At 37.3% G+C, this 24,321-nt stretch overlaps 1 protein-coding gene across 12 annotated transcripts in view; it reads right to left on the bottom strand.

The window, feature by feature from the left end:
* The window catches only part of WDR72 (WD repeat domain 72), a 122,699-nt gene that overhangs the window by 35,842 nt on the left and 62,536 nt on the right, over positions 1-24,321 (bottom strand). For 9 of the 12 annotated variants that reach the window (XM_083850463.1, XM_083850469.1, XM_083850468.1 and 6 more), the window contains 2 exons: positions 22,236-22,318; positions 16,612-16,723 (listed from right to left, as the gene is read on the bottom strand). In XM_083850463.1, the coding sequence (XP_083706589.1) occupies positions 16,612-16,723; positions 22,236-22,318 (195 nt within the window). Of the gene's footprint in view, positions 1-6,967; positions 16,094-16,180; positions 16,391-16,611; positions 16,724-20,959; positions 21,208-22,235; positions 22,319-24,321 lie in introns of those variants that run through there. The other 3 variants (XM_083850464.1, XM_083850465.1, XM_083850466.1) reach the window with 3 other exon arrangements.

Here is a 24,321-nt window from a genome sequence, read left to right as displayed (position 1 = left end):
CTGCAAATATTTACTAGAATTTGAGAAAAAAGTCCCCAGATGTACTGGAAAGATTTCTGTATTCATTACAATTTGAATTGCATTTTTTTTTTTAGTACAGTACAATGCAAAAAGTGAATCTAAAATAGATTACTGAATCAAAATAGGATACTTAGTGGATCTAACTTTGTGCCTCAAAATAAAGCATCTGCTGAAACACTAGATGTGGACCAGGAATAAGAGGAGAAATTTTGAACAATGTATTTCTTAAATTTCAGAATTTGGAAATCTTGTGCTGATTAGTTTTACACACCATCCAAATATGAAATACCATTTCTATTATTAATGTTTATCTGCTTTGAAACAACAGTGATATCATCATCATATGAACACAGAACTAAAAAAGATTTCTGTGAGGAAATAAGCTATTTGGGGTTTGACAGTATACTCCAAATAAATAAAATAAAATAAATCCAGGATTATTCTAAGATACAAAAGGGGTAAAAGGGTTCTGAAAAACAAAAACAAAAAACAGGTTAGCAACTTTTATGGATTACAGGTCCTTCATGTGCCTTTGAATTTGAACCTGTAATACTGAACACATAAGGCCACGCTGAAGTTGCACTTTCCCATTTTTTTAACGCTTTTACCAGCATCTGGTAAAAATCACTGGGAGAAATGCAGTGATGCACTATGATAATTTTCCCCTTTTTCAAGTCTGCAATAGTCATACTACTGCTCTCCTCCATAATTTCAAGAGTATGGAAGTAATTTATTTATTTATTTATTTTAATCTGCTTAAGAAGTAGAGGAAAATACAATGAATTTGCATTCTTGAAAGTGATGCTGGGAAGTAACTTTTTTTTTTTTTAATTTAAGAAAACAAAACCACATACAAAAAATTTCTGACAGGAATGTTCTTGGCTAACATCTTACAACAATTTTATATGGAATTCTGTCTATGCTTTATATAGTAGGCTAAGTAAATCATGTAAGAAAAGGCTGTTATAGATCACTATATTTTATTTACAAACTACAGTTACGCTATTCTACATTTGAAAGTTCAAACAACTATTGAGATGAGTGATTTAAATTACATTAAAGAGAAAAGCTAGATTCTGGATTACATAAGAGACATAACATGCAAAAGGATGCATACAAATCTTTTGTATATATGTCCATGTATACTTATAAAAATGTATGACGGTGGAGATTGTGCTCATCTCTATGTGCACTTCCACTTCCTGAAATTTAACAGTTCTGTTGATAAACATTCTACATAGTGATGGATATACACATCTACATACGGTTCAATATTTTCTTGATAAGTTTAATAGGCAAGAATAGTGTCTTTTGTGTCATTTTGTATTTTTTCGGCTGATGCAGATGTTTTACTCTTTTATTATTGGAGACAAGCATTGCTCAATTGTGTTGCTCTGCTAAGTGAACTTTAGCTAGACTCAACTTCAACACTTACAATAAAGCCTTGTATAAAGTACTACGTACTTCTACTTTTCAGTGCACTTTTTTTTTTTTTTTAAACAAAATACATAGTAGGAAATTTCCATCCTATTGAAAACTATTATCAGTTGTAAGCAATTTCGTTCTTATTTATTTTTTTCCTGCAAGGATTACTTTTTATTTATTTATTTTAAACAATCAATAATACTAAAGCATTTAGCTTGTCTTATTACCAGATAGTTGTTTTACACTGTTTAGTTCAATATTTGAGTTGAATTTCTATAGTAACTTGTTTAAGTTAGGGGTGTCAGATATTCTGAAATTCAAGGACGGAAACTTTTCAAACAGGTACAGACTATGTTCAGGAACAATTTATGTATATTCAAAATGATTCAAAAATGTTGTATTCACTTGCTTTATGCATCATAGAAATAAATAAATGCGTGGTTTCAATTGGGATAGAGTTAATTTTCCTCCTAGTAGCTGGTATAGTGCTGTGTTTTGGATTTAAGATGAGAATAATGCTGATAACACACAGATGCTTTAGTTGTTGCAGAGCAGTTCTTACACAAAGTCAAGGACTTTTCAGCTTCTCATACAGCCCTGCCAGTGAGGAGGCTGGGGGGACACAAGCTGAACAGCTGACCCAAACTGACCAAAGAGACATTACAGAATCACAAAATGGCCGAGGTTGGAAGGGACCTCCGAAGATCATCTAGTCCAACCCCCTGCTGAGCAGGATCACGTAGAGCACACTGCGCAGGATGGCATCCACATGGGTTTTGAACAACTCCAGAGAAGGAGACTCCACAGCCTCTCTGGGAAACCTGTTCCAGTGCTCTGTCACCCTTCAGTGAAGAAATGCCCTCTCATATTCAGCCAGAACCTCCTGTGCTTCAGTTTGTGCCCGTTGCCTCTCGTATTCTCGCTGCGCACAACTGAAAAGAGACTGGCTCCATCCTCTCAACAGCTTCCCCTCAGATATTTATACCCATTGACGAGGTCTCCCCTCATTCTTCTCTTTTCCAGGCTAAACAGGCCCAGTTCTTGCAATCTGTCCTCGTACAACAGGTGCTCCAGTCCTCTAATCATCTTAGTAGCCCTCCTCTGGACTCACTCCAGTGGTTATATGTCCCTCTTGTACTGGGGAGCCCAGAATTGGCCGCAATACTCCAGGTGTGGCCTCACCTGGGCTGAGTAGAGGGGGAGGATCACAACCCTTGACCTGCTGGCAACACTTCCAAATGCACCCTAGGATACCATCAGCCTTCTTGGCCACAAGGGCACATTGCTGATTCATGATCAGCCTGCTATCCACCAGGACTCCCAGGTCTCTCTCTGCAGAGCTGCTCTCCAGCAGGTCAGCCCCCAACCTGGACTAGTGCTTGGGGTTATTCCTCCTTAGGTGCAGGACCCTGCACTTGCCCCTGTTGAACTTCATGAGGTTCCTCTCGGCCCATCCCTCCAGCCTGTCAAGGCCCTTCTGAATACCAGCACAGCCCTCTGGGGTACCAGCTGGTACTCCAAGCTTTGTGTCAGCAAATGTGCTGAGAGTATGCTCTGTTCCATCATCCAGGTTGTTGGTGAATAATTTGAACAACACTGGACCCAGTACTGACCCCTCAGGGACACAGCTAGCTAGAGGCCTCCAACTAGACTCCACATCACTAAGTACAACCCTCCAAGCTCTGCCATCCAGCCAGTTATCAATCCACCTCACTGTCCACTCATCTAGGCTGTACTTCCTGAGCCTGTCTATGAGGATGTTATGAAAGACAGTGGACAGTGTCAAAAGCCTTGCTGAAGTCGAGGTAGCCATACCATACCATATGGCATTGTGCTGAAAAATAAATATGGAGTGGCTAGCCAGGGAGGGGAGAGAAGGGGAGGAATGGGACTGCTGCTCAGGGATCGGTTGGTCATCATTCAGCAGGTTGTGACCAATTGCATTATGCATCACTTGCTTTGTACAATCTTTACTTATTATTAATATAATTGTTTCCCTTCCTTTCTTGTCCTATTAAACTGCCTTTATCTCAACCCGTGAGCTTTTACCATTTCTTTTCCCCCAATTCTCTCCCCTATCCACATGGCTGTGATGCTTAACTGCCTGCCAGGTTAAAGCACAACTCCTTTTGGTGCTCAATGTGGGGCCCAAAGAGTTGAATTACAGAATGTTAGGGATTGGAATAGACTTTGAAAGATCATCTAGTCCAATCCCCCTGCTGGCGCAGGAACACCTAGATCACGTCACACAAGAATGCATCCAGGCGGGTTTGAATGTCTCCAGAGAAGGAGACTCCACAACCCCTCTGGGCAGCCTGTTCCAGCATTCTGTCACCCTCACCATGAAAAAGTTTCTTCTCATATTTAAGTGGAACCTCCTATGTTCCAGCTTGTACCCATTGCCCCCTATCTTATCATTAGATGTCGCTGAAATAATGGCAGATCTGACCAGAAAGTGTTAAAATAAAATTGTTATAAGCATTATATCAGTTAATAGTTGCTGATCACAATGTTGATTTTTTTTTTTTCTCTCAGGGTTGTTGTGTTGGTTCTCAGAATTGTGTTGTATAGCACATTACTGTATGTGTTCCCTGTTATGCTGTTTATTATTTCTGAGGGCTAGTTTAAGGTTATTACTTTGCTGTACTGTATAACACTAGTTTACAATATGATAAAATTACCAGTCGTGAGACAATTCTGGTATTTCTAATCAGCATTGCTGTCATTGCTACCAGAAACTACTAATAATTACAGTCTTTACATTTTCTCCTCACGGAGCCAATCTATGGGGGGGAAGAGGGCACAACGGAACAAAGAGGGACACTTTCCTCCACTTCCTTACTCTTCCTTTCTCCTTCACCTCCTCCTTCCTAGAGAGGCCTCTAGGCTAAGGGCCTCTTCAAAACTTTGAATATCCTTGGGATGTTCAAACCAGCACGTTACTATTGTTATGTCTCCTGAATACACTTCAGGTTTTGTTTAAGGTTAAACAATTACTTAAGAATCCCACCCAGAGATCTGTGCTGAGGCAACAAATTTAGGAGTGTCAAAGAGTATGAGAGAATATGGGCAGGCACGCAGAACAGTGGGCACCACCTGTCCTTTGGATTTCACCCTTGAACAAGTGCAGAATACTAAAAAACCTCTAAAACGTTTGATGAACGTGCATAATCACCCTGGCAATTCCAAAGTGAAACAACTCGGGGGAACGTGCTGTGGCTTGGCCTATACTTATCGCGCCACAACCAACACCACCTCCGCCCCTGCTGCCGCGATAGGCCCTGCGACGGGCTCCGCCGGCACGACCGGCCCTGCCGCAGTTCCGGGCCCTGCCCCGGCTATGTGAACATTTAACAGCAGAGAAAGTAGCGATTTTAAAGGGAGAATAAAAATAGTAATGTGGAGCTGGTGATTACAAAGCATCAAGACAGCCCAGAAAAAAGCTAGACGGAGTGTTATTAAAAATACAAAGTACTTTGCTACTACATTGTTCAACTCTGTTGGTGTTATCACAGGCCTAATCTTCCGTACTCATAATGAATGCCTATACCTAGAAGTACTTTTTTACCCCGAGCAGTCTGCTTCTCATAATGGACACATAATAGAAAATTACCAACTTCACACGTATTATTAGCAGAGCTAAGTCTAGATGAAGAGTTGCGCTTAGAAGTAAGGCTATCTGAGATTCCTTTTTCTGTTGTTTTATTCATAACCTTTGTATAGCAGCTGGGTGAGTGGACAAATGGAAAATAGTGCAAACAGGGCCTGTGAGTTGCTTGACAGTGCAGACAATTAACAACTGAGAATCTGAGCATTTAAATTCTGGATATTGCTAAGTTAAGATAGTGGAAGCACAAACTTCAAAACTTAACCTAATTACGGTTCAAAAAAAACCCCACAAAACCAGAGAACTAAAAAAAAAAAAAAAAAAAAAAAAAAAAGCCAGAACAAAACAACAGGTTTTGTTCTTTCTACATTTCTGGTTAATATTAAGGCTTACGTTACGTAGATATAGCTTGGTGAAAATAAATTCTGGAACAAGAAATCGAAAAATTACATTGTAACCTACACACTTATTTTCCATATTTTGTTCACATTTTTTCCCATGTCTAAGGGAACACCATGACTGTATACTCAGTCAGTCATGGAAAAAACATGATCCAAACTAAACTATATAAGGATAATTAAATACATGCGATAAATTGGCACTGGGAACTGGCCATGACCAGTTGGGTGCAGCTGGCTTGGAGCTGTGCTGCGATTGTTGTTAGGCATGTAGTTTTGAAAATGCCATCAGCTGCCATTTAAAATGGCACTTCTTCCAAGCTCAGGATTGATGCATCCCTAAGAGTAGGAAATCAGTGAAGGGGGGCAGGAAGCTGCGTGGATGAGCAAGGAGCTCATTGACAAGATCAAAAGGAAGAGGAAAGTCTATGAAATGTGGAAAAAGGGCCTGTCCTCTTGGGCGTATAGGAGTATTGTCAGGGCCTGCAGGGATGTGAAAAGGAAGGCTAAAGCCCATCTGGAGATGAAGCTTGGAAAGGAGATAAAGGATAATAAGAAGTGTTTTTTTTTTTTTTTTTTTTTTTTAAGGATGCAAACGGTAAAAGGAAGACTAGGGATAATGTGGGTCCCCTGCTGATGAACAAGGGGGGTGTCCTGGTAATGGGGGACGCTGAGAAGGCGGAGATACTGAATGCCCTCTTTGCTTCGATCTTTGCTTTAAAGATTCCCCCCCAGGACTCCTAGACCATGAAGGGAGGAGAAAGAGTCTGGGAAATGGAGAGTTCCCCTTCTGGTTGAGGAGGGAGTGGTTCGGGAGCATCTGCGTGGGATCAACACACACTAATCCATAAGCCCTGATGGGATGCATCCACATGTGCTGAGGGAGCTGGTGGATGTGATCCCCAAACCACTCTATCATCTTTGAAGAGTCTGGGAGAATAGGAGGGGTGCCTGGAGACTAGAGGATAGCCAATGTCACTCTGGTCTTCAAGAATGGCAAGAAGGAGGATACAGGAAACTACAGGCCAGTCAGCCTCCCCTCTGACCCTGGAAAGGTGTTGGAACAGCTTGTTCTGGATGTCATCTCCAAGCAATTAGAAGAGAAGAAGGTTATGAGAAGTAGTCAGCATGGATTCACCAAGGGGAAATCATGCTCAGCCAACCTCGTTACCGTCTGTGATGGCATCACCAGCTGGGTAGATGCGGGGAGAACTGTGGATGGCATCTACCTTGATTTTAGCAAGGCTTTTGATACTGTCTCCCACAACATTCTGCTAGCAAAGCTGAGAAAGTGTGGGATAGATGAGTGGATAGTAAGGTGGGTTGAGAACTGGCTGACTGACCAAGCTCAGAGGGTGGTGACTGGCAGCGCAGAGTCTGGCTGGAGACCTGTGTCTAGCGGTGTTCCCCAGGGGTCAGTGCTGGGTCCGGTCTTGTTCAACATCTCCATCAACAACCTCGATAAGGGAATAGTGTCCACTCTTAGCAAGTACACTGATGATACAAAGGTGGGAGGAGTGGCCAACACACCAGAAGGCTCTGCTGCCATTCAGCAAGACCTGGACAGGCTGGAGAGCTGGGCAGGAAGAAACCAAATGAAGTTTAGCAAGAGCAAGTGTAGAATCCTGCACCTGAGAATGAACAACCGCATGTATCAGTACAGGCTGGGTGATGACCTGCTGGAGAGGAGCTCTATGGAGAAGGACCTGGGGGTCCTGGTGGATGACAGGTTGACCATGAGCCAGCAGTGTGCCCTAGTGGCCAAGAAGGCCAATGGGATCCTGGCATGCATTAAAAGTAGTGGGGCCAGCAGGTCAAGGGAGGTGATTCTCTACTCTGCCCTGGTCAGGCCTCGCCTGGAGTACTGTGTCCGTTTCTGGGCTCCCCAGTACAAAAAAGACACAGGGATCTTCTGGAAAGAGTCCAGCAGAGGGCCACAAAGATGATACTGGGCCTGAAGCATGTTCCCTATGAGGAAAGGCTGAAAGATCTGGGCCTGTTCAGGCTTGAGAAAAGAAGACTGAGAGGGGATCTTATTAATGTTTACAAATACCTTAAGTGTGGGAGACAGAGGGATTTGGCCAAACTCTTTTCAGTGGTTTGTGGGGACAGGACAAGGGGCAACAGGCAAAAAATGGATCACAGGAATTTCCACACCAATATGCGAAAGAACTTCTTCACAATGAGGGTGATGGAGCACTGGAACAGGCTGCCCAGGGAGGTTATGGAGTCTCCTTCTCTGGAGATATTCAAGGCCCATCTGGACGCCTGCCTGGGCAATCTGCACTAGGGAACCTGCTTTGGCAGGAGGATTGGACCCGATGATCTTTTGAGGTCCCTTCCAGCCCCTACAATTCTCTGATTCTGTGATTCTCTTGGGCCAGGACTGGAAATTGTTAATGTGTTCCTGAGCCCCTTTATTTTTTTTTTGTTTGTTTTTAAACTTTCTTTTTTTTTTTTAATTTTCAGATGGCAGAGCACTGTACTTTTGTCTTGTCCTGAAACGTCCACAGCTTAATAAAAAGGCACAGTGTTGCTGGTCACTGCACCTACACTTGAAGACCTGCGGTACTGTGATTCTAGAGAAGAGGAGATTGAGAGGGGATCTTATCAATCTCTACAAATATCTGAGGGGACAATGTAAAGAGTACGGGGCCAAACTCTTCTCAGTGGTGGCCAGTGATAGGACAAGGGGTAATGGGTATAAATTGAACCACAGGAGGTTTCATCACCATATGAGGAAAAGCTTCTTTATGGTTTGGGTGACAGAACACTGGAACGGGCTGCCCAGAGAGGCTGTGGAGTCTCCTCTGGAGGTACTCAAAACGAGCCTGAATGCCATCCTGTGTAACATGCTCTAGCTGACCCTACATGAGCAGGAGGGTTGGAGCAGATGATCTCTGGAGGTCCCTTCCAACCTCAACCCTCCTGTGATTCTGTGATCTAAATGCTGTTTGACTAAGAATAATTCGTGCAAGGACATTCACAATAACGAAGCAAGGTATGACAAGTTGTGGCTCTTCAACAAAAGAGGTGACTAGCCTTCCACCAAAAAAGCTAGCGACATTGTTTTAAACATGGAGTATGTGCAGTTCCTTCATATATTTTGAAGACCAAACTCAGAACCAGCTTTAAATTTTTCAAATCTTTCATTTCACTTTGCCCAGTGAACTTTTAAATAAAGTTAAGCAGTAGAGGGGTTAAAATGAGACAATAATAATTTTATGCCTGCATTAACAGTAAAAGAAAAAGCATCTACCTTTAAAGATCTAAATAGAAAGTTATGAGAAATTTTTCCTGGTCAGTACGTAAACACTGAAAAAATAATAATAATAAAAAAACAACAAATAAGTAGAAAATGGCCCAAACTATATTGTGCATTTAAATTTAGAATACATGTCATCTTTACTCCCTCCCTGACCAGTGTCCTACAGCAATTCTATCCTTCCTAATGTTTTGGAGGAGTCTGAGATGGCGCCTGTACAATTTGATTTTGTGTAAAAATACACACTAAATCTGATTTCTGCTACATTAAGAAGTTCTCTGGTAAAATATATGATGCATAGAATGAAATAAGCTGTAGTTCTAGAATGAGTCTTTAAGCTTGCTTCCTTTAGTACTTGACCACTAATATTAAAGACTACTGGATCAAAATACAGTTTTAATTGGATATATAGGAGATGATACAGTGGTATAGATAAACCACAGGTTAGATGCTAAAATATAACATTGATTTGTATTCTTTTACTGGAAATATTTGTAATATGAAACTAAGATATAATACACTCATTTTTAATGCATATTCAGTATAGAAGAAAGCTACTGCTGTCACCGGCTTGTATTTGTCAAACAAATACTAGATTAATTTGTTTGCTGTTTAAAGGACTATAATGAGATTACAGATAAATCTTACTCATTAATAGTGACGAAATGTTGATTATACTGTCATTTCTTACATTGCTAGTTGCTAATGCAAGTGCATACCAAATTGGTCAGCCAGAGATTTTTTAAACAACCTGAAGTCTCATAGTTTAATGAGCTTTTGTTAGTTGCATGAACTTGTCCAAGACCAAAATACAAAATATCAGTTTTGTCTACAAAACTTGCTGCTCTTATTGGCCAACACATCTGTGATAATAAGAACAGAGTGAACAGAGAAACAGAGAAAGGAAAATTCATTCTGAAAATAATGTAACATTCTTATTTCTGGGGAAAACAAAGCAAATATAAAAAAAAACAACCTTCCTTTGAGCAAAATATTATGTTTCAATAGTGTGCAGTTTTACCTTACTGAATTAAAACATGCACTTTGGCCACAACAACCCCATGCAACACTACAGGCTTGGAGCAGAGTGGCTGGAAAGCTGTGCAGAGGAAAAGGTTCTGGTGGTGCTGATTGATTCTTGCCTGATGTGACCTTGCTCAGGTGACCAAGAAGGCCAACGGCATCCTGGCTTGTATCAGGAACAGTGTATACAGCAGGACCAGGGAGGTGATTTCCCCCTTGTATTCTGCTCTGGTGAGGTCGCACCTCAAGTACTGTGTTCAGTTTTGGGTCCCTCAGTACGAGAAGGACATGAAGTGTGTCCAGAGAAGCTGGTGAAGGGCCTGGAACACAAGTCATGCAGGCAGCATCTGAGGGAACAGGGTTTGTTTAGTCTGGAGAAGAGGAGGTTTAGGGGAGACCTTATTGCTCTCTACAACCACCTGAAAGGGAGGTGTGGGGAGCTGGGGATTGGCCTCTTCTCACAAGTAACTAGTGATAGGACTAGAGGGAATGGCCTCAAGTTGCACCAGGGGAGGCTCAGGTTGGAAATTAGGAGACATTTCCTCTCAGAAAGAGTAGTCAGGCATTGGAACAGGTTGCCCAGGGAAGCGGTGGAGTCACCATACCTGGGGATGTTTAAGGAAAGGTTGGCCTGGTGCTTAGTAGAGTGATGGTTGGACCAGATGATCCTGGAGGTCTTCTCCAACCCTAATGATTCTATGATTATCCATACAAATCTGTGATTCTGCAGATCTCTATGATAATATTTTGTTCCAGAGGAAAATTCATAATATTTACTTAGGAAAAGGTTGAAGTGTTTGAACTTCTTCCCTCTTGCTGCCGTGATGTTGACAGCCTTGATATGACCTGGGAGAGCATCAGATTTTATTTAAACTGCAATTTGTGTAATCACTTTTTTTTTCCATCAAGTAGTATCACACTTTTAACAAAATTTTTTGAAACTCTATCTTTTAATATTTAAGTTGAGCATCTCTAATTAACTACAGTAAACCTTCTGTATCAATAATCTCCAAATGCCTTCCTGTAACAAGTCTATAAATGACTTCCTTAAATGATTTTTATTCATTGCATTCCTCTCTAACTAAACTTGTACATTTACTGTCCTTTTTCTTTAAAACATTTTCAACATCTATATAATCCTTGGCTCTATTATCCCCACCCCTAATACCTTAAAAAAAAAAGCCTCCTAAAATTTTTTCCATACAACAAATTCTATAGTTTCTCTTGCCATTCAGCATAATGTGGAGCAACAACAACAACAAAAAAGGCATAGAAAACTTCAAGGCAGCCATAGCAGACAATGTTTTATGCCAAAGGAGTGTATACACTAAGATCATTGGCAGGGTTGTGCAATATATCAAGGTCCAAATAGAAGAGAAAATCTGATGCAAGACCAATGCAGAAATCAGAAAGACTATGCAGCTAGAAAAGGATGCTGAAAAAGAAGATGGCACTGTAAAGGGATAAAGCGGCCTGGAAGAATCCAGATGGGGGACATAACATGCAGCAGGAGAACACTATTAGACTGGAAAAATATGAGAGAGACCAGAGTGGAAAAAGCCAAAGTTCAAACCAGTTGAAAAGTAAAAACTACAAGACAATAAGAATGTAGTGTTTAATTCAGAAGTTGCTTTACGATCAAAGTTTGGAAATCCTTCAAAAGCATAGAGAGACTACATAGGAAGAGGGACAATTTTAACCAATTTAATTTGAAATTGTACTTGTTTTAATCACAGGTGCTGTGCGACTCTGAAGGTGATTTCAGTTTACACATTTTGGAGGCTCCATTTATGAAAACAGTACCTGGAGTCTAAAGATTTCTTCATGGCTGCAGTGGCCAAATTTAGATTTCAGCTTACGTAATTTGGGGTCTACTTGGAACTAACAAGATGAGCACTGACTACATTTTGTGAGCAGCAATTTGATATAAGATAGAAATGTCCCTCTTAAAAAAATATTTAATATTTTTAAAAGTTCATTCAAAAGTAATTTAAGTAATATAAAAAGTAATCTATTAGTCCTGTGGCACTTTTTGCCTGTGAAAATACAAGCTCTGGAGTCATACTCCAGGTCTTCATAGCCCAAACTGAAAATAATCACAATACTCCTGAAAAATTGAACTAGTCTGAGAAGTCAGCAGGAATTACCATTGTTTCCTGTACAGCAATAAAATCTTTAAAGCAGTCCTCGTGGGGTAAACTATCTTAGATTCCTTCAAATATTTGCATGTAAGAAAATAGCAGTAAGATTTGTGAATTTCACAGAGATAATAAAAGCTAGCACAAATCCTTCACTTGCTGTTCTTTACGAAATCTGTCATAATGAAAGGTGATTCTCATTTGTTCAGTTTTCTTCCTGATAACAACTTGTATTTTTCCTTCATATTATTCGAATGTGCTTACAAAAAGAGGATTCTGTCACATACTCTTTGAAACCCATGCTGTTGGATTCTTATCAGTTTTTATATTTAATTGTCTTCTCACAATTAGGAATTGACAAAGTTCAAGCCAAAATAATGCACTCTGTCAAAATTTCCTCATTTTCTTGTCTATCTGCCAACTAACATCAAAAACCTGCATCATGCCAGAAATGGGATCAAATTCTGTTCCTGAATTTTTTTTAATCAGCAGCCAATTTTCTGGATATGACATCCACTGGAAAATTTTCACCCTGTTGTACGTTTACATTGCCATGTTTCTATTACAATATCTTTTTCTTCTCTATTTTGTCTGGACTACTATATTTTAACCTCAATTCCTTTGCATCCATTATCTTCTCTTTAGCTTTTTTTTTTTTTTCTCTCCTTTCATTTATGTATTTATTTTTCTGCTTAAGTGATGTTCTAGGACTTAACTAGACACCTTTTCCCAGATTTTATTTGATTACTTGATTCATGTTGGATATGGAACCCAGCAACAGCAAGGCATAGAGTTTCAAAGACTGAATATTATGTGTGTCAAAAGCTCAAATCCAAACTTGAAATTAACACAGTAAGGGAAATGTAAAGATGTGAAGACAGATACATTTATCTCATTGTACAGTGAATTCATCAGATGTTCAAGATCCCTGGGTGTGGAGTGTTTCGTCAGAACAGAAGCAACGCGAGTTATATTAATGTGTGTGGTTACATTATCAAATGTCTCTGACACCACTAAAAGTTATTTCTACATCAGTCAGGCAATGAAGGTCAAGTTTTCATTTAAATGTAATCATGGTGATATCAATGGCACAAATTTGTCTGTTTAAATATAGAGTCAAATCTCATACTTGGTCTAATATGAAAAGGCAGTAGGCTACAGGAAGAAGACAAGATGAAAGAAAGTATCAGACAGAAGCACATCCTTTGTGCTTATCTGCACTTTTCTGACAAAACGTTAAGACTTCACAGGCAAGCTAGAAGATTAATTTGCTATACAAAAAAGGCACTGTCACAAAATGATTTCCTAACAAATATGCATAAAGTTCACATAAAAGTATGCAACCAGACTGGTTTCTGAAATTGAGACAACAGAAGTGTTTGAAAGCTTCCGCTGCAAGTTACTACACTTTGTAGTGAACAGAAGCTGTTATATCTTTTCTTTCATTGATTTATCATTACTGACCAAATAGGAGTCCGTATTTTAACAAAATATTGTGTTGCAGATAAGACTCTGACAATTCTTGACATACTGAACTCTGAAACTCACATTTGACTGTTAATTTCGTACTGGTATTTATCAGAAGAAGCTTGTTTTTCCTGCAAGAACCAATTTAGTTGAATAATTCAAAGTGCTCCAAAACCACATGCAAAAGATGAGGTTATAGTTAATAGCTTTCAAATATACTTAAAAACTTAGATCATTAGTTTTTACTTAAATTAGGATTTTTTTTATGCATTAACCAGAATTTATTGCAAGCTAAACTTAGCAGTGTGATTTTCACTAATCTAAGATGCAGTTAAAATAATATACTGTATTTACAAATAAAGTTGATATGTTGTGTTTGCTGTTCGCTTTTCCAACTTCTGTCATTCCTGAAATATGTACATCAATTCCTCTATTTAATATCTGAGTATAAATATCAAAAACACATTTATCCTCTCAATTTTCCTAAAATGCAACTGAATCCAGTTATTCACATTTAAAAATAAAAAATAAAGTTATGCACAAAATGCCAGAAGAACTTGTGTACTTGACTGCTCTCTCAGGTAATATAGTTTTGGCTCCTTCTGCATTAGAAGAAATAGACATTCAAGGATGGCACATATGACACTGCTTCAGTGCACTGGCTAAAAGGAGATTACAGTTCTACACACAACACTTATCTGGAGGTGAGGGAAGCTAGTTTCTAAGTCTTGCAAATATTCTAGCACTTAGAAATATTTTGAGATTTGCATTAAAAGTGAAACATCTTCTGTAAATGAATTTGAAAAACTCACTGCAGAATGCCTTGAAGATAAGCAATGAATTACTGTTGAGGAAGCTGTGGGTTCAAATGAACTACAGGAGGGAATATCCAATTTCTTTGTATCCAGTCGCCGGGCTATTGAATGAGATTACCACCATTTTTCCTCTGATCTAATAAGTTCTGCATGTGGCTGGATATGTACCAGGTATGTATGTCATAAGATCAAACATTAAAAATGAAAGATGAATAAAGAATGCCAGCAAATTTATTTCATCTTAGTTTACGCAAATAAGGGTAGAGAAGATTCTTAAATCCACCTCTTCTTACTTAGCTGGCAGTGGAAAACAATACCACACTGAAATCTGTTAAATGGTACCGCTAATGTAAGGTTACTGATGTCTAGGAAAAAGGCAGTAAGAGATTAGTGCAATGTCCTTTTTCAGAATTATGATGAATGCCAACAAACTAAAAGCAAGAACCAACCAACCAAAAAAAAGAAAAAAAAAAAACAAAACACAACAAAAAAAGACAGGGAAAACCTCAGTTTCTCTGAGGAACTTAACCAAAGCTCACAGATAGCAATCTTACCATTGATATCAAAATGTTTATCAGTATATTTGGAAGAGGCCCAAAATGATCATATCACTGACATTAACAAAGAAACTACATTTAGTTGCATTTAAATTTCCTTTTAACAACTTTTTTCCTTTTAATAGTTCCTCTTAGGAAAACATAAAAGCCAAAATAAGAATACTTGCACTACTTACGTCATATGATGGATAATGCAATAAGTTAAAACATTAATGGAAATGAGACAAAAAGAAAACTAGTATATTAAATACTCATAGTGTAAACTCTTTCCTAGTCTTCCTATCTGTTTCAGTCTGCTCCAGAATACGTTGCTGAACAATGATATTTAAAAAAAAAAAAATAAAAAAATCCACACTGCTTTATAGGATCAAGTACAAAAAAAAAAAATCTATTTCCCAGCCACTATAGGTACACATGAGTGTTGTGCTCACTATAACAGAGGATTTTTCTAGTTTTTTCTTGAGTAACTTGCAAATAATAGGGTAAGGAAAAAAAATGAGGTTTTTTTTTTTACATGACATGCAAAAAACCACATTCCCCTTTCAGAGACTGGAAATCTAGAGTAGCTGCCCTCAGTTCATAACTTTTGTGAGCCTCAATACTTAAGTAGAATTAAGTAGCACTCAACTATGAGACTCTTGTAATCATTCCAGCACTCTTTACATAAGAGACTTTTTTTCGTCTAGTATAGAAGGGTTTAAATCAAACCAAACAGTTAAACACACCTGGAGTTTGCAGATGTCTGCATTTGCATTTTTAAATTCTAGTTAATCCAATTTTTGTTGTAATCCATGTCAAAATACTGCATTGGAATACAGCCTGAAAATTCAGGAATTCTGAAATCAAGTCCAGGTATGAACTTTGTTGGTGGGGATGTTTTATAGTTACAGAGCAACTTATCCCAAACTGCATAGAACTAGAATGATTCAATGCAGTCTCCAGTGTAAACAAATTATAAATTCATATATGACAATAATTCAAAGTGTTTGTAGTTTGTTATATTCCAACAGCTAAAATTTTAGAGAGTCTGTATTGTTCTGTGGCCTGAAACAGGTATGACTAATCATTTTTAGCATTCTGGAAGAAGCAAGTATGCAACAATTTTATATGACAGACACATACTCAATGAGATTATAAATTAGTTTCCCAAGAGAAGGCTCACTAATAAGATCAGATCTAAAATTCAGGTCACTTGATTTTATGACTCAGCTAATGTGGTAAAAAAAAGAAAGTATAACTCCATAATATAAATTCAAGTTCAATCTTTTTTACCATAAACATTAGCACCATTGTAAAGCTGCAAAGGGTAGGCTTCTTGTAAAATGAAATGATCTAATTGTAAAATGTATTTGATATCTCCTTGCAGAAAGGTTATTTCTAAAAGAAAAATAAAATATTCTATATTACATTACGAAGGTATAAAATTTAAGCAATTAATTTTTAGTGCTGGATAAGACTGATGTCATAGAAAAGATAAATTTGCAAAACTTTTTTTTTTTAATTATGATTTACTGATCCTATTTCAAGCACACTGTTTCCTTTATTTTCAGATGTATTTACAATACCAGAACAATTATATTTGTAGTGGAAATCATACAAGCAAAGAAACTATTCTTCTTTAATGTTGTGAGATGATGAGAGAGCGTAGAAGTCCTTTAACTCCCTGACATACATCTGAAAAAGCAATAGGCTGATAGGGTCAAAAATAGGCCGCTTGGCTTGTCTTACATGGTAATAATGTATTATGAACTTATACTGCTAACTTCTGAGTACTAGAGAAAGTTCTCAGCTAAAAGAATATACCAATAAATTTTGCACTTACGTGGCAAAGTTTTTAATGTATTGCAAACCCATCTGCTTTGCCTCCTCAGACTTTGGCAGTGTCTGCAACTTACCATTTCCATTCTCTACTATGGCCAACGGTTCTCTGTAGACTGCTGTCTTTCTCAAGGTTTTCATAGTCCTTTGAATTTCTGCCAACAGCACCGCTTGCAGTGCCTCAATAATCTGTCAAAAATGCAAATTATAATTGGATGATATTGGTACTTCACTTATTTATCTAAGCACTTGTCCCTTTTAAGCAAATACCAGAAGATTTTAAGAAGGTTGAGTAGATGCCATTAGAAAGTCAACATTTACCAATATCTTTCAGACAGTGATAATCATGTGGCTCTATACGCACAGAGTAACAAATGTTAACTGGATAGCAATAAAGTGGTGCAAATTGTGAATTATGACTGTTGTTCACAAATTAAACATTAATTTTCCTTAATCTCCAAACTAGAATAGTTTGCCTACTACCTCTTTGATATCAAAGGGTCATGACAATATGTGTTAAATAGGACAGGTGGTGATATCATCCAATAAAAAATATCTTTATTTGCTTCTTTGTGTGCAGTGATTCATGGACTGAATAAGGACTTAGTGTTTTGAAATTTTTAGAAATTTGGGTGTCCAGTCTGTCTCCAAAAAGCTTCCCAAATGTTTCATTATTCGTGACAATCTTCTATTTCTCCAGCTCAACCATGTTAATGCTTCATTTTTATTTTTTAAATGCAAGAAGCAAAAGGTCTCACTGACTCCTCTTATCCAAAAGGAAGAACTGCTGCAAATATGAACAGCCTATAAATGGCACTTGCAATACCTGATACATTAACACCAAATGTGTGTTAAGACAGTGCTGTTTAGAGACTGTATGACAGGGTTATTATTTTTACTCATCTTTGCTTTAGTAGAGAAGCCCAAGGAGAACTTGGGAAATTTTAAAACCTAAGACATGTGTAAAGCACATGGAGACCTTCTGCAATGGACTTGAGCTTTTGTAGTTCCTACTCAGTCTACATTTCAGTGTGATGCAGAATGGTAGCATGTGTACCTTTTTATTTGGTATGTCCATTAGGAAAGGGATACATTCCCCACCCCATCCCCACTAGGTAGTTATTCAACTACTCTTCCTGAAGGACAGAGAAAATCTGAAGTTTCCAGGACAGTGTACCCCACCTTAACATAAATATAAATTTAAGTTGCATATGAAAATAAATACGTTAAATATGTTTCAGTTATAAACGCTCTTTATATAATGTTATATTAAAAACAGTATGTTAATAATTTAAATCAAATAAGAATTTAAGTCAATATGCAGGTTTCCTCAAACTGCCTGGAGGAGAGAGATTTCGTCTCACTAATCAAGTACAGTGAATTCGTGGGCTATCCTCAATCTCATTTCTAGCTGCTCTTGTAAATTCAAATCATTAAGCAGAACAAAGGCTGTAGGTGTCCTTCATGACAGAATTCCTTATTACAGACAAGTATACCCCAGTCAGGTTCACAGTGTGAAAGTTCACAGCAAATGAACACAGCTCTGTGTGTTGTGACACAGTGCAAACTATCTTGTTATAATAGAACTTTATTTTACAGTGGAAACCAAAGGCATTTTCTGATTCCTCACATCCATAGAACCCTGAGCTTTGGGGATTACAGATCCTGACTTTATAGAGGACTCTTACAATGTATCTACAATAATTAAGAAAGAAGGAAGCCCAGAGACATTTTCATTGTCCTAGGAAAACTTCAGACCAAAAAAAAAAATCTAACAGGGTTACACAAGAGAATTGTACACATTATCTATTTTTCTGATATACTAAGAACCTGTCAGTAATATGGATATGATATTCATTGCTGTGTATATCAGCTAGACAGCATTTATAAAATGTGATTTCCTCTAACATCTTACAATGGAATTAAAAAAAAACAACAAAAAACTGTTGCAAATGGCACAACATAATATTGTGCAGGCACCTGTATGTCTCTGCATGCTACTTGTCTATCACTGTTGAATCCCCATTTCCACAGGGCTCAGTGTGGTTTCACATTTGGTTTTGTCCTCCCACTGTGTTTTCCCCATCAGTTTATATACCTCATCTAACACTATCTCCAAGCTCAAAAATCTCCAGAAACTTCGCCCATTTTTAACGCAAAACACATTTACATGAGTACTTTTCATTTTCTTTGATATTTTCCAGTCTGTCTTTAGGATTCTTCAGAATTACATGTAAAACTGCTATCTTGTTGGCTAACACGTGTTTTTGTTTTTATTTTCCTTTTTCTCATAATTGTAAAAATTTCTGAAAATATAATCTATTTTGAGCTGAGACTGTGAAATATGATAGAAATTATGCTTCTTCTAAGGGTATACCTGACAAGGTATAAATACTCTACGTCCACCTACAAATAGAGATATTCAATGGTGAAAGGTATTTGCTTGACCATCAGGACCTGCAGCACCAATATCTGAGAACAATTCAAACATAAGTGAACAAGAGCTGAAGCAAGCAGTATTGTTACATAAATACTAAGTTATATTGACTTTCCTTTCTTCTCCTAATCAATTATTTCCAAGCATAACTATTCTTATAATGACTGGGTCTGATTAGAGAAGGCAGTGGACATCATCCCTGGTTATTGGTCAGGCCATAACCTTTACAGGGTTAAGCCTTCTTGAATTTGACTCCCAGGTGCCTGTATAACACAGGCACATCAGGGAGCAAAAAAACTACAGATCAAAACATCAGACTTGTAGCATCCAGTTTGCTTTCCTCTAATATAAAGAAATTGATAGCCAACCCCTACTACAAGAACATATAGTCATATGGAGCAGGGGGAGCATAAATTAAATTAATTATCCTTCCTTCTAAATGACAGCGGCGTGGCTATGGAGGGGATCCACTATCAGGGGAACTGTTTAGATACTAATGATGAGGTAAGTTGTCTTCAGGTAAAGAGTCAAACACCGTAAAAACAAATGCATCCATAGCTTTTTAGGGAAATTACTGTAAACTTGAGCAGCATAAGTAAAAAAGGTACTTGCTTATCTGTACTACTGTCAGTAATGGCCTTAACAGGAAGTGATCTATGGCTTGAAAGTAAAATTCTCTGTAATATGCCTCAGATTTATCCCATCTTATTTTAGGTATTAACAGAAAGAAATCCACAGAAAGAGATGAGGATGTACAGAGATGATTCATTCCTCCAAAAATATGAACAGTCTCTCCACAGTTTCTATCTTTTCCCACTGGTGAAAGAGGAGGCTAAAGCAACCACAGTCCTCATGCAAATGGTTATGTCAGAGGTCTAAATATGGCATCAGCAGTTTTCCTAAGTGAAGACTGTGCGAAGTAGCTAGCTAGTTATAGATGATACAGGTTTTTTTTGTAGAGAAAAGGAATACGGTAAGATCAGGATGATGGAGGAGGACTTCCAAATCAGGACCTAAATGTTATACACTGAAGCTATATAAACTGTTTTTCTGATGGTGGTCCTGAATTAACACAGTTCTAATAAGGTCTTATTACTTGGGACTATATAACATGACAGTTTCAAGATTAGAACTGACTCATGTCCAGGTAGCTCAGAACTAAAAGAAACAGATGCATGACTCTCTACTGATTGTGAAGGCATTAGTAGTTAATGGGACAAAGCTCAGACATTTCCATATGGATGTGTCACACCACAGATTCCTCTTACTGTCATACATAAAACAGAGACAAACTGCTGAATCCCCATAGACTGATTGGTGCCAAACAAGTCTGACAGACTGCTTGCATGTTGCCATGTAATAAAATCCTTGACCGTATATACAAAGATTGGAGACAGCATTTTTTTTAGTGGAACTACTGACCTACAAAAGATTCATGTAAAACTCACTGTTTTGATACTGATTTCCTTTGCCAAGATTAGCACTGAAAATAGAACAAAGGCTATGGAAACATGGTTGTTTATTATGTTTTACAAAACGTTGTTCAGCTCATGGAATAAGGCATATTGTAGGAAGAAGCTTACTTGGTCTATAAACATTTTTATGAAGAGATAAAGGACTTCAATCTTCAGGGAAGTCAACCTAACAAGTAGAAGCTTCACTCAATGAGATAGGAAAATATCTTAGAGCAGAAGAGAAGGAAGCAAATTATTTCAAATAGTATTCTTCTTGAAATGACTGAATAAAGGAATAGGAAGTACACATTTCAATCTCTATTATTTGAATAATAAGGAGCTAGGAAGAACAAAGGAATAATTATCAAAGAAATCTTCCTAGTGGAAAAAAGGATGCTTATATCTCCCAGAATCAACATCAAAACACTTCAGTTGCATTAGAGTTTGATTTTTTTTTCATTGTGCACCATTTCAGCCACAAAGGTTTCATGAAGCTGCAATCATATAAGAGTACAGTGAATAAAATTAAAATACAACCAAACATCTATTATAGAGGAACAGTTTATTTTAAGTATAGAGTAAACACAATCATTTTTTCATCATATTAAATGTTTCTGGGCAAGCAATTATTTCTATATGTGTGCATCTCTGAAAAGGCCAAAACACTTCAGTAATTTGTGGGTGAGGTGGGAGTGTGGCAAAAAGCAGCAGTATTTCACCCGAAAGAACAGGAAAATGAATGAAGATGACCTTCTCCTTAAAATCAACCAGTGAAATAAATCCTGTAAAAATATTTTAAAAATACATGCATTTTTTAAGTTTAAAACAAAAAGACCTCCCTTGGCCCTTAAACTTCAATAAGTCAGTCAGTAAAGTCATGATCAATCATTTGCAGCAAGTTCTTTCAGTTTCCTTGTTTGCACAGAATCTGTTGTAGTACTGTAAGGAGATGAGGAATCAATAAATGGCAAATCCTTTGGGTCATGTCTGAGAGTCAGTATCCTCCATAAAAGATATTAAAAAAAAAACTTTTTAAAAGTAGAATAACTAGTGATACTAGGAGAGAACATACATGACTGTTTAATCAGGCTGTTCAGGATTTACAGTTTGGCCATGAATCTGTGTTTGTATACAGAAATCAGAAATAGAGCCATCCTACTATGAACAAAACTATAATTTTATATAAAGCGTGGGTAGCTGAATACCCACCCCTATAGCTAAGTCACAAATGGCTTTGAATGTTATGGCATTTACGGCAGTTTGGTTGCAAACAGGAAAAAAAATGCACTACAAAGCTGGTTAAAGATCATTGCAAACCTGAGTCTTAATACTAAAATTTGTGTAGGATTGATAGGATGGTATTTGCAGTACTTCACAATTTCAGTGTCTTAAGATCTTTTCAGATGAAAGGTATGAGGTAGCTTGTTCCACACCTTATCTTTCCACACACTAATCTCTATTGGTAGATAAAACCATTATCATTGCATAAACTTATCAGTCACTAAATTCAATGGAAAATGTAAAAACATGCTGCAAACTCTAGAAAACATCACTAAGCATACTTGGTGATTATTCATTCAGACTTTAGGACACTTACCTTCTCATATTTGAGCATGCATATTAAGGCTTTATAAATAGAATACCCCATACCAAAGTAATCTGATTTTTAAAGATATGAATGCCATGATTTATATATAATATTTTACATAAATTAGTAACTACGGTATCACATTACAGATTCCAAGTACTAAACTACAGTCAATGTCACTTAAAGATTAGATTGTTGCTATTAACACAGCCTATTACCTACCTTTATAGATTGGTCACTCCAACAACAAATGAGTTTCAGCAGTGAAACTCTCCTAAAGTCAGGGGAATGGCGTTTACTTGTTTCTGAAAAACACATACATAACTTATGAACTGACAGTACACATATAAATACAGAAATACAAAGATGTTAAACATTTTAACTTCAACAACATCTGAAGAAGAATAATTTCTCAGAACGTTTCAATCTCATGCCGTAAGCACAAGTCATCCATATCATTGTCATCTGAACTATTTACTGTTATCCAAAATCAGATTAGTCCTTTTTGTTTACAGTTGTCTGCTTATTTGCAAAGACCAAAACAAAGTATTGAAAGTATCCTGATTGCACAATGCAGTCATCCACTGAGATGATGGAGTCCTGCCACGAAAACTGGACCTTGAAAGAATTGCATGGGTATACGCATACTGTAAAGTCAATTGTATTCACTAGTGTAGTCTGAAGAGGATCAGTATGTTATTCAGTAGATGGCTTTATGAAATAGTTATGTTTGTCAGTATCTAATTAAATATTTAAACATATGTATATACATGCAGGTATGATCAGAAAGAAAAGTGAAAAAGAAAGGAAAATAAAAAGAGAGCATGTGATTTTTTTTATGGTTAGATGGGATAAGAGCAAGCATTACATTCTTTATCTCTGGTAGCTGACATAACATGTACCATATTATACAAAATGTAAAGGCTAATACAAAAATATAAAAAGCATTGACAAAATAAGGCAAAACTGATCATATGAAAGTAAACTTCTTTCATTCTCACATTTTAATTAGAATTTTTTTTGAGATTTGTTCATACATCAGGATGAATTTTTCTTTTTTCCTTTTTCTGACACAGAAAAACTTGCAAAATTGCCATGTTGAATGTTGCTTGATTTTTTTGTTTGTTTTGTTTTCTTGACCAGCAGATATGGTAAAGACATTTTATAAGTATGGGTAATTAGTGCCAAATTTTCAAATGCTATATTCTCTGATTAATGATTTGGCATTGGGACCAGATTATGAAATTAACATTCTACCTTTGAAACAATTCTTTCAAAGAAATTTTGAAATTCTTCTACCTCAATTAACATTCTATCTTTGAAACAGAATTTGCTTCATTTCAATGATTTCAACTGAATACAAATTTAAGTATGGCCTGACTTCATTGCAATAAAAGAGAAGATAGTGTTATTTTTCTCTCATGTTCTGTCTCAGTCAATGCAAGTCTCTGTCACTGTAAAGATTATTTCAAACACAATGCTCTCTCCCTTCCCCCCCCCCCCCCCCAAAGGAAGCAATATTTATTTGAATTGGCAGCTTTTATCGTTCTCACTAACCTAGATAAGAGCTAACCCGAAGCTACTCCATTCTAAACATAAATGGTCTTTTAGCAAGTGTCTCCCATAACCAAAAAGAGAACAGCAAATATGGTACCTTATCCAACCTTATTGTCTGTTCTCATGAAAATATAGTTCAGTTTAATGTCCATATATATGCAAAAGGCTCCTGTTCTAATTTGGCTTTATTCCCATCTCTTTTTACAAGTGTAAATATATACAGAAACTCCAAAAAGGTCAGCAGAATTAAGATTTAACATTGCCCAGTGTTTCCTTGATGCTAAAGCGGTCATTCCTAAAATGTCTGTGTGATACACAAGCTAATTTTAGATGGGGATTTTAAGGTTTATTTACATACCATGAGAAAAAGTTTTAACTTGAAAATGTTCATGTTATCCATCTAGACAGGACTTAGCTGATAACAGGAACACTATATTTGTTAAGGTAATGTATAATGTCAAATATTCATATTCTTTCTTCTATTCCTTGGTTCATTGCATGCTATAAAAACAAGTTTACAGTCGCTTGCAAGCCAAGAATGGTGAACAATTGCCTATGAGACATTAATGTGAAGAAATTACTTTATTCTGCACTAAGCCAAGAGTCTAAGGGCATCACTGAACTGTCTACACGACTCTTGTATTACTAAGGCAACAGTTTGCTTTAAGGGTTGTATATATTGTAGGGTGAGCATGTAATGGTGTTGAGGGAGATGGGGGAGGGGGAAGACAACAGTATTTGTATTATTACA

Source organism: Anser anser (genome assembly GCF_964211835.1).
Source record: "Anser anser genome assembly, chromosome: 10".
In the NCBI taxonomy this organism is placed as follows: Eukaryota; Metazoa; Chordata; class Aves; order Anseriformes; family Anatidae; genus Anser; species Anser anser.
This window is presented reverse-complemented; position numbering and strand designations above follow the sequence as displayed.